Below are 11,473 nucleotides of genomic sequence, written 5' to 3' on the forward strand. Positions count from 1 at the left end.
GAGACCACCAAACTCAATTCACATGTAGCCGAGACCGGGATCCGAACCCCTAGCTGCAGAGGTGAATGGCTTGTCAGCGCAGTGCCAATCGCGTTGAGCCACCGCAGCTCCCGATGCAACTTGCATGGTTGATGATTAGGAGAGGTACATCCAAGTATGCAAGCATCCGGAGTAAAGCTGTCCACATAGACCATCCTCCTCACCGCCATTGACGTCATCGATTCCACTCTGCTCTCCACGAGCGCTTGAAGCCTCGCTTTCAGATCGCTCTACTGTAGGGGAGTCTTCCCGGTCACCATTGCAGACCGCCGGCGGTGCGGAGGACGGTCTATGTGGACATCTTTACCCCGGATGCCTGCATACTTAGATGTGCCTCTTTTAAGCATTAACCATGCAAGTTGCTAAATGTTATACCTCCATTTAATGTAACCATATTGCTACACTTGGGCCTCGTACACACGACCGGACATGTCCGCTGAAACTGGTCCGCGGACCAGTTTCAGCAGACAGATCCGATCGTGTGTACAGGCTAGCGGACAGATTTCCAGCGGACAAAAGTTTCTTAGCATGCTAAGAAACATGTCCGCTGGAAAGCTGTCCGTCGGACATGTCCGCTGGTTAGTACATCTAACCAGCGGACCGAAATCCCACGCATGTGTCGAATTGATTCGACGCATGCGTGGAAGCATTGAACTCGCGCGATAGAGAACATCGGTGTCGTCTACGTCACCGCGTTTTCTGTCCACAGGGATTTCGGTTTGATGGTGTGTACAGCCATCAGACCGAAATCTCCCAGCGGACATGTCCGATGAAAACGGTCCGCGGACCGGTTTCATCGGACATGTCCGCTCGTCTGTACGAGGCCTTAGAGGCTCCTCTCTTCTATTTTATACTCTGTAGCTCCTTTTGGATTTTTCTTCTAATCCCCTTGGGGAGGCTTCCATTTTGGATGTACATTTTATGGTTACACAACCACGTCCGCAATCACATTATATGGACTATAAACTGAAGGACCTATGAATAAATGGTTGTGGAATGAATCATTTGAGTTTCCACTCTTTCTTATGGGGACATTTGCTTTGATATACAAGGGCTTTGGATTACAAGCATGTTTTTGGGACCAATTATGCTCGCAATCCAAGGTTTTACTGTATATGTATTACGGGGTCACTTTATATGTGGTCCCTGCGTGAATAACAGCTGGCCCCACCCAACATGGCAGCTCTACCGTGCCCAATGGCAGACATGCAACGAGCCAATCACTTGTGTAGCTGCCCTGGCCAATAAGGGACATTTCCGGTTGAATCTAATGAGTTTACCTGTGTAAATCTATTGCAGATACACCTGTGTAAGAAGGCTCTGATGGAAGCAGCCACTCCCCAACTCAAAACATAACACACACCAGATCTGGCAAAGCCTGGTCACTAGGACATTGCCCGGGCCTGCCATATAGCACAAGTTGGTTGCTTCCACCACAGCCTTCTCACACAGGATGTGAGTCGGCAGTGTACACAGTGCATTGACCACACACAGCAGGCACTCAAGCTTTCACTTCCTTCCTCGTCTCCCCTGCACACATGACAGACAGTAGAAGCGGCAGGACAGACATGACAAACTTTTATTGAGCTATGACATCAGATGGAAACAGAACACAGCTGATCCCTAGATCATACGACAACACACAATGCACCTGGGTCTCTACCCCAAGACAAGGCCCCACCCCAATATTATAAATAGACTTTGAGCTCTAAATATTTACACTGTAAAAGGAACAATGTACAAAATAAATAATCATAAAATCGGATCCAACAGTGAAAAGGCACCTTGTCACCCCCCAATCCCGCCCCTCCCCCACACCACAGATGACGTCCTCCGTTATCGGCCTGCATACAGGAAGTTGGCTGAGCACTGGCTGGAGCGGTCCGTGCAACCATCACACCATCCGTAAGATCACCCGATCAACCTGTGTAATGCCCCCCCCCCCCCCCCCCCCCCCCCAGCAGCCATCCGTGTCTTCTACAAACGGCGTGCAATTGGATGGTCTAAAGTGGTCTGTTGACCCTTCCCCTGCTGCTCAGTGAAGATTATCAGTCAATGCGGCCTGTGCAGCAGATGTGGCTGGCGTGATTAAGTGATCCTTCCATGGGTGGTCCAGCTCCCTTCCTGAGGTATGTGGGTAGAAGCAAAGGATTGTGGGCACGCAGAAGTGCTGCGAGGCGTTTAAGGACTACAGAAGCTGAGCCGTGTGTCTTTCTTCAGAGAAGGGACTTCAGCGTGACCACATCAGACAGATGTCTCAGTAATTCATGGAGTCACGTACGGAGAGGTGCCCTAGTTCTGCAAACAGGCACCATCTGGGCACCCTGTTCAGTTGTTGGGGTCCTCCTCCCCGGGGCCCCCACAGTCTCAGCTGCTGTAGTAGACATGGAAGAAGAGAGCCTTGTTGCGCAGCAGGGAGTAGGAATTGTCCAGTTTGAGCAGATAAACGCCCTCTCCAGGGTAGTCGTGGCTCCCAGCTTGGACTTCACGGTGACTGTCCTTGCGGAACACCTGCATGATCTCTCCATAGCGACTGCGCAGGCGGTATACGGATCCTCGCTCTACGTCTCCCTCTCGGCTGTGCCCTGGAATACAAAAACATCAAGCTGATCAGGATGCAAATTCCACCATAACAAAATAAGAAGGCCATAGAAACAGAATCTAGAATTCTTGCCTGCAGCAACCCCCAGAGATCCTGCCTGCAGCAAACTCCACCCCCCAGAGATCCTGCCTGCAGCAAACCCCCACCCCCAGAGATCCTGCCTGCAGCAAACCCCCCCCCCCCCAGAGATCCTGCCTGCAACAAACCCCCCCCCCCCCCCGAGATCCTGCCTGCAACAAACCCCCCCCCCCCCCCAGAGATCCTGCCTGCAGCAAACCCCCACCCCCCAGAGATCCTCCTGCCTGCAGCAAACCCCCATCCCCCAGAGATCCTGCCTGCAGCAAAACTCACCCACAAAGATCCTGCCTGCATCAAACCCCACCCCCAGAGATCCTGCCTACAGCAAACCCCACCCCCCAGAGATCCTGCCTACAGCAAACCCCACAGAGATCCTGCCTGCATCAAACCCCACCCCCAGAGATCCTGCCTGCAGCAAACCCCCACCCCCCCAGAGATCCTGCCTGCAGCAAACCCCCACCCCCCCAGAGATCCTGCCTGCAACAAAACCCCCCCCAGAGATCCTGCCTGCAACAAACCCCCACCCCCCCAGAGATCCTGCCTGCAGCAAACCCCCACCCCCCAGAGATCCTCCTGCCTGCAGCAAACCCCCATCCCCCAGAGATCCTGCCTGCAGCAAAACTCACCCACAAAGATCCTGCCTGCATCAAACCCCACCCCCAGAGATCCTGCCTACAGCAAACCCCACCCCCCAGAGATCCTGCCTGCAGCAAACCCCCACCCCCAGAGATCCTGCCTGCAGCAAACCCCCACCCCCCAGAGATCCTGCCTACAGCAAACCCCACCCCCAGAGATCCTGCCTGCAGCAACCCCCACCCCCCAGAGATCCTGCCTGCATCAAACCCCCACCCTCCAGAGATCCTGCCTGCATCAAACCCCACCCCCAGAGATCCTGCCTACAGCACCCCCCCCCCCCCCGAGATCCTGCCTGGAAGCAAACCCCACCCCCAGAGATCCTGCCCGCAGCAACTCCCACCCCCCAGAGATCCTGCCTGCATCAAACCTCACCCCCCAGAGATCCTGCCTTCAGAAACCCCCACCCCCCAGAGATCCTGCCTTCAGCAACCCCCACCCCCCCAGAGATCCTGCCTGCAGAAAACCCCCCCCCAGAGATCCCGCCTGGAAGCAAAGCCCACCCCCCAGAGATCCTGCCTGGAGCAAACACCCACCCCCCAGAGATCCTGCCTGCAGAAAACCCCCACCCCCCAGAGATCCTGCCTGCAGAAAACCCCACACCCCAGAGATCCTGCCTGCAGAAAACCCCACACCCCAGAGATCCTGCCCGCAGAAAACCCCAGCAACCCCACAGAGATCCTGCCTGCAGTACACCCCCCCCCCCCCCAACACCAGCCTGACTCACAGGGGCTCTCTGTCTCCTCCTCTTCCTCATCGTCACTGGAGTCGCTGACTTGTATGGTAACCGCTGTGCTGGTCACTGGTGTCCAATCAAAATAGATTCCGAAACCAATGTCATAATCATCCGTAGCAAACTCCCAGCAGAGCCGCTTCCCTTCAGGGTGTGTGGGGACACGAACAGTCATCACTTCCCCTCTCCTCACAGTCAGCAATCCGTGTTTCTCACTGGCCATCCGGTGCTTGAATTCCCGTATGTTGGCACTGGTCCAGGTGGTGGGCGGTCTCAGCGGTGGGGGAGGAGCTACAAGGGAATACAATAAAAGGATTCGTTTTCCATATATTGCCCCTTCTCTACCAATATTCCCCCATCTTGATCCTCACCTTTTTTATCTGTCGCAGCGGGGTCATCTGTATTCTGCTCCACCTTTACTATGTCCACCATGCCGGCGTGCTCTGACTGGATCATGAGGACGTCCAGAGGAGGAGGGTCAGTGCAGCTAGACAGAAGGGCTTCCAGTTCCTGCAGGGGGACAGACAAGAATGTAAAGATGGGAATATAACCTAAAATGAGGGATTGGGAGAGGGGAGGGAAGTATAACCTGAAGAAAGTGATGAGGGAGCATGACATGGGATGGGGGGTAAAACCCAAGGACAAGGGATTGGGTAGGTGGTATAACCTTGGCTGAGGGTACAACCGAGGATAAGTGATTGGAAGGGGAAGGTAGCAAAACCTCGGCTGAGGGATGGGTGGGGTAGAACCCATCCTAGGTTGAGGGATTGTGGGTATCACCTAAGACGAGGGATTAGATCACCTAAGATGGAGGATTCAGGAAGGAGAATGTGTATAGCGCAGAAGAGGGATTTGGGAGGGGACAACCTAGAACAAGTAATTGGGTGAGTGGGGGGGGGGGCTAAGGTATTACTTGAAGCAAAGGATTTTGGAAGGATACAACCTAAAATTAAAGATTTGAGGAGGGACAACCTAGTGCGAGAGATGTGGACATACCATGGGATGAGGGATTGGTGAGGACACAACCTGTAATGGGTTCTTAAAAGGGGGGGGGGGTGGTAGATAGTGTTATAACCTGAATAAAGGCATTTGGGGAGGTAAAAACTAGGATGAAGGGGAAGTAGATTTGGGGAGGGGGGAAGAAGTGTATTCGGGAAGGAGGGTACAACCTGAGATGAGGGATTTTCAGAGTAGATAACCTGGGACAGGGAATGGTGTGAGGGGTTTGGATATGGTATGAGGGGTTTGGATATGGAGAGGAGGTGAACATTGCTCGAACCACATGTTCGTAGTGCTCTGAGGGATCATAAATGACCCATTGGGGAGGAGAGCCCTGACTGATCACCTTGTCCAGGGAACTCTTGGTTGGTTCTGATGGACCCTTGGCTGGTTCTGATGGACCCTTTGTTGTTTCTGATGGACCCTTTGTTGGTTCTGATGGACCCTTGGCTGGTTCTGATGGACCCTTGGCTGGTTCTGATGGACCCTTGGCTGGTTCTGATGGACCCTTGGCTGGTTCTGATGGACCCTTGGCTGGTTCTGATGGACCCTTATTCATTTCACCATCAGGACTCGTCTTGGCAGAATCCGGGGTCGTGACGTCTGTCTCTGAATTTGCCCTGCAAGAAAAAGACAGTTTGACCGTTTTACTGACATGTTGTCCGAAGAAAGAGGTGAGGTGAGGGGGCAATGTGACTAGTAGGCTGGGCATTATACAGCAATCACATACCCATCATTGTCCTGACATTCTCCATTCTTCTTCTCCTCCGCAGAAGGTAACGCCATCACTGCCTCTTCAATGATCTCACCATCTACAGAAAGGCAAACAAATCTTATTCATGGAAACAGCCAACGTACATCCAATGCAGCTCTCCTATCAGTCATGTGATCTGGGGTAGAAGGTATGGGAGATCTCCAGACGGGATATTCCTATTGGTACATTGCTACTTATGCCTGCCTTTCCTTCTTGTAGATTGCAAGCTCTTCTGCCGAGGGCCATCTACCCTAAAGTGGTATAATGCTTTGAAGTGCGATCCATCTGCTGTTCGTATTTTATATACAGCCGGAAAAATGAATAAACAGAGATGTTCTATTTGTGGCCCATCTGTTCTACATGGCAGTACAGGCCTCTCCTCCGAGTGTAGAGTGTAAGCTCTTGTGATGTCGGCCTTTGCACCTTACAGTCTATCATCTTGCTGGCTGTGTCACTGAGCACATCACCCGGTAATGACACGCTTCTCGCCATTCTGCAACAACACGTGTGATTATCTGCGCTGCACAGCATCTCCCCCAGGGGTGAGGGCGTTACCTGACTCTATCCCCGGGGCCCCTGGGTGACCCCTCCCAAATCTCCTATTATAGACACCAGGTGCAGCGTGCAAGACTTACATCAGGTGCAATGGGGCCTCCCCCCGGGGCCCCATACTCTGTTAACTCTCCCCTCACCAATCGTTTAGTTGGACTATAATTAAATATCACAAGCTTATAATTAATCTATTTGCAAGTATTTTTCCTGGTTGCAGCAGATACTTCCAGAGCCTGTGCAAAACAAAAGTAAAATACGGTTTACACTGCTGGATGTCTCACGGCCATCCCATAGAAAAACAGCAGAGATTTAGACATCTGATTGGACGTAGTGCTAAAGCATATTGGTCTATGAAGTGATGCAGAAGGGAGCGAATGATATTGGGGAAGGTATAATGTCTATAGTGTGCCCAGAGCGATCTCCCACACCGGACACGGACTCAAATGCCGTCTGCCTACATTTGAATAACTTTGAATTGGAGATCTGAGATTTTCCAGCAGGCAAATCAGCCTGATGGGTGAGACGTGGTAACCGTATCTGATACCCCCGCCCCACCCCCTACCATAGATCTGCCTATAGACAGGTGTGAGCGCACCTTCCATGGAAGTGTTATTTCTACATAAGGAGACTGTTCTGTATATAGGGGGGACTTACCTGTATGGACATTATAGGGGTCACAGCTCTGTATAAAGAAGTCACCCCCCCCTTCCAGGCAGAGGTGCATTATGGGAAACTCGAGGTGCAATATGGTATACATCATATACCTCTATAGGAGGGGGGCAGCTCTGTATATAGGGGCACCCCCTAGACAGAGGTGCAATATGGTATATATCATATACCTCTATAGGGGGGGGGGGGGCAGCAGCACTGTACATAGGGGCACCCCCTAGACAGAGGTGCAATATGGTATATATCATATACCTCTATAGGAGGGGGGGCAGCTCTGTACATAGGGGCACCCCCTAGACAGAGGTGCAATATGGTATATATCATATACCTCTATAGGAGGGGGGGCAGCTCTGTATATAGGGGCACCCCCTAGACAGAGGTGCAATATGGTATATATCATATACAGTGGGGATCGAAAGTTTGGGCACCCCAGGTAAAAATTTGTATTAATGTGCATAACGAAGCCAAGGAAAGATGGAAAAATCTCCAAAAGGCATCAAATTACAGATTAGACATTCCTATAATTTGTCAAAAAAAGTTAGGGCCAGATTCACAAAAGAGATACGACGGCGTATCTCCTGATACGCCGTCGTATCTCTGTGATCCGCCCGTCCTAACTATGCGGCTGATTCATAGAATCAGTTACGCATAGCTAGCCCTAACATCCGACAGGTGTAATTGACTTACACTGTCGGATCTTAGGATGCAATTCTATGCCGGCCGCTAGGTGGCGAGGCCATTGCGGTCGGCGTAGAATATGCAAATGACTAGTTACGGCGATCCCTGAACGTCCGCGTTACCCGTCGCTCTAACTTTACGTTGTTTCCGTCGAGATACGCGTCGTAAAATTAGGGCTGAGCCCTAGGTGTTCTAAGCCATGTTAAGTATGGCCGTCGTTCCCGCGTGGAAATTTACGTTAACGCCGAAACCAATGACGTCCTTGCGACGTCATTTAGCGCAATGCACATCGGGTTATTTATCCGACGGAGCATGCGCAGTACGCTCGGCGCGGGAACGCGCCTAATTTAAATGGTGCCCGCCCCATTTGAATTGGGCGGGCTTGCGCCGAGCGCATTTATGTTACACCGCCGCAAGTTTACAGGTAAGTGCTTTGTGAATCCGGCACTTACGCTGCAAACTTGCGGCGGTGTAACGTGAATGGATTACGTTACGCCGCCGCTGCGTAGCGGAAATGTATGTGAATCTGGCCCCTAGATTTTATTTCCATCATTTACACTTTCAAAATTACAGAAAACAAAAAAATGGCGTCTGCAAAAGTTTGGGCACCCTGCAGAATTTATAGCATGCACTGCCCCCTTTGCAAAGCTGAGACCTGCCAGCATCATGGATTGTTCTCAATCATCGTCTGGGAAGACCAGGTGATGTCAATCTCAAAGGTTTTAAATGCCCAGACTCATCTGACCTTGCCCCAACAATCAGCACCATGAGAAGCAGTTGTCTAGAAAACTGAAAATAGTTGTCGCTCACAAAGCTGGAGAAGGCTATAAGAAGATAACAAAGCGTTTTCAGATGTCAATATCCTCTGTTCGGAATGTAATTAAGAAATGGCAGTCATCAGGAACAGTGGAAGTTAAAGCAAGATCTGGAAGACCAAGAAAAATATCAGACAGAACAGCTCGCAGGATTGTGAGAAAAGCAATTCAAAACCCACGTTTGACTGCGCAATCCCTCCAGAAAGATCTGGCACACACTGGAGTTGTGGTACACTATTCCACTATAAAGAGATACTTGTACAAATATGGTCTTCATGGAAGAGTCATCAGAAGAAAACCCCTTCTACGTCCTCACCACAAAAATCAGCGTTTGAACTTTGCAAATGAACATATAGACAAGCCTGATGCATTTTGGAAACAAGTTCTGTGGGCTAATGAGGTTAAAATAGAACTTTTTGGCCGGAATGAGCAAAGGTACGCTTGGAGAAGAAAGGGCACAGAATTTAATGAAAAGAACCTCTGTCCAACTGTTAAGCATGGGGGTGGATCAATCATGCTTTGGGGTTGTATTGCAGCCAGTGGCACAGGGAACATTTCATGAGTAGAAGGAAAAATGGATTCAATAAAATGTCTGCAAATTTTGGATGGTAACTTGATGCCATCTGTAAAAAAGCTGAAGTTAAAGAGAGGATGGCTTCTACAAATGGATAATGATCCTAAACACACCTCAAAATCCATGGGGGATTACATCAAGAGGCTTAAACTAAAGGTTTTGCCATGGCCTTCACAATCTCCTGACCTCAACATAATTGAAAATCTATAGATAGACCATAAAAGAGCAGTGCGTGACAGACAGCCCAGAAATCTCAAAGAACTGGAAGACTTTTGTAAGGAAGAATGGGCCAAGATCCCTCAAACAAGAATTGAAAGACTCTTGGCTGGCTACAAAAAGCGTTTACAAGCTGTGATACTTGCCAAAGGGAGCAGTACAAGATATTAACTCTGCAGGGTGCCCAAACTTTTGCAGACGCCATTTTTTTTGTTTTCTGTCATTTTGAAAGTGTAAATGATGGAAATAAAATCAAACTTTTTTTGACATATTATAAGAGTGTCTAATCTGTAATTTGATGCCTTTTGGAGATTTTTCCCATCTTTCCTTGGCTTCGTTATGCACATTAATACTAATTTTTACCTGGGGTGCCCAAACTTTCGATTCCCACTGTACCTCTATAGGTGGGGGCAGCACTGTATATAGGGGCACCCCCTAGACAGAGGTGCAATATAGCATATATCTCTATATGTGGGGGCATCTCTGTATATAGGGGCACCCCCTAGACAAAGATGCACTTTGGGAAGGTCCTATGCATAGCACTATAGGAAGGACAGCTCTCTATGTAGCCCTCCCCCCAGGCAGAGGTACATTATGAGAGGATCCTATATAGAACACTATAGTGGGGGCAGCTCTGTATATAGGGCCCCCCTAGACAGAGGTGCAATATGGTATAATCTCATATACCTCTATAGGTGTGGGGACAACTCTGTATATAGGGGCCCCCTTCCCGGTGCATTATGGGAAGGTCCTATGTATAACACTATGGGGGGGGGGGTGAAAACTCTGTATATAGGGGCCCCCTCCCCAGTGCATTATGGGAAGGTCCTATGTATAACACTAGGGGGGGGGGTGACAACTCTGTATATAGGGGCCCCTCTCCCCAATGCATTATGGGAAGGCCCTATGTATAACACTATGGGGGGGGGGGTGACAGCTCTGTATATAGGGGCCCCCCTCCCCAGTGCATTATGGGAAGGTCCCATGTATAACACTATGGGGGGTGTCAGCTCTGTATATAGGGGCCCCCTCCCCGGTGCATTATGGGAAGGTCATATGAATAACACTGGGGGGGGGGGGGACAGCTCTGTATATAGGGGCCCCCTCCCCAGTGCATTATGGGAAGGTCCTATGTATAACACTAGGGGGGGGGGGGGGTGACAGCTCTGTATATAGGGGCCCCCTCCCCAGTGCATTATGAGACATCCTATGTATAAAACTATGGGGGGGGGGGGTGACAACTCTGTATATAGGGGCCCCCTCCCCAGTGCATTATGAGACAGTCCTATGTATAACACTATGGGGGGGTGTGACCGCTCTGTATATAGGGGCCCCCTCCCCAGTGCATTATGGGACGGTCCTATGTATAGAACTATGGGGGGGGGGGGTGACAGCTCTGTATATAGGGGCCCCCTCCCCAGTGCATTATGAGACATCCTATGTATAAAACTATGGGGGGGTGTGACCGCTCTGTATATAGGGGCCCCCTCCCCAGTGCATTATGGGACGGTCCTATGTATAACACTATGGGGGGGTGTGACCGCTCTGTATATAGGGGCCCCCTCCCCAGTGCATTATGGGAAGGTCCTATGTATAACACTATGGGGGGGGGGTGTGACAACTCTGTATATAGGACCCCTTCCCCGATGCATTATGGGAAGGAAGGTCCTATGTATAGAACTATGGGGGGCAGTTCTGTATATAGGGCCCCCTCTCCCCAGTGCATTATGGGAAGGTCCTGTGTAAAGCACTATAGGGGGGGGGGGCAGTTCTGTATATAGGGCCCCTTCCCCGATGCATTATGGGAAGGAAGGTTCTATGTATAGAACTATGGGGGGCAGTTCTGTATATAGGGGTCTTTCCCCCAGGAAGAGACGCATCATGGGAAGTTCCCATACAGAACTCTATAGCCTGGTGGGTGGTCTGTATAGGGCTGCGGTGTTGGGTATCTCACCCGCGGTCGTCTCCCCGGACCCCCTGGTGGTCTCCCGCTCCTCCTCGGCTCCGCTCTCACCGATCCGTTCTCCGGGTTCCGCCGCAGCATCCTGCGCCACATCCATCAGCCGCTACCTCCAGTTCGGAAATGTTCGGCAATCTCCGGAGAGAAACTGCTGTCAGCCTATCACGGAGC

General features: G+C 50.8%; 1 protein-coding gene across 3 annotated transcripts; it reads right to left on the bottom strand.

The window, feature by feature from the left end:
* Positions 1 to 1,988: 1,988 nt before the first annotated feature.
* On the bottom strand, positions 1,989 to 11,451 carry TMED8 (transmembrane p24 trafficking protein family member 8). Of its 3 annotated transcripts, XM_040333898.1 has the most exons (7): positions 11,297 to 11,451; positions 5,815 to 5,896; positions 5,571 to 5,704; positions 5,431 to 5,465; positions 4,457 to 4,595; positions 4,080 to 4,376; positions 1,989 to 2,624 (listed from the first exon to the last, which is right to left on the bottom strand). In XM_040333898.1, the coding sequence occupies exons 1-7, from the start codon at positions 11,400 to 11,402 to the stop codon at positions 2,407 to 2,409; spliced, it is 1,011 nt and encodes a 336-aa protein (XP_040189832.1). In that variant the 5' UTR covers positions 11,403 to 11,451; the 3' UTR covers positions 1,989 to 2,406. The 3 variants fall into 3 exon arrangements, with proteins under 3 accessions (XP_040189832.1, XP_040189830.1, XP_040189831.1); XM_040333896.1 differs by having other exon boundaries at positions 5,431 to 5,704; XM_040333897.1 differs by having other exon boundaries at positions 5,431 to 5,704; positions 11,357 to 11,440.
* Between the last annotated feature and the right edge of the window lie 22 nt (positions 11,452 to 11,473).

The sequence above is a fragment of the Rana temporaria genome, chromosome 13, assembly GCF_905171775.1.
Source record: "Rana temporaria chromosome 13, aRanTem1.1, whole genome shotgun sequence".
Classification (NCBI taxonomy): Eukaryota; Metazoa; Chordata; class Amphibia; order Anura; family Ranidae; genus Rana; species Rana temporaria.

Excerpts from the sequence above, each read along its gene's own strand:
- TMED8 (XM_040333896.1), bottom strand. The coding sequence starts at position 11,402 with ATGGATGTGGCGCAGGATGCTGCGGCGGAACCCGGAGAACGGATCGGT. Across the intron at positions 4,596-5,430 it reads CCAAGAGTTCCCTGGACAAG|GAACTGGAAGCCCTTCTGTC; the intron begins GTGATCAGTCAG and ends GTCCCCCTGCAG. Across the intron at positions 4,377-4,456 it reads CGCTGCGACAGATAAAAAAG|CTCCTCCCCCACCGCTGAGA; the intron begins GTGAGGATCAAG and ends ATTCCCTTGTAG.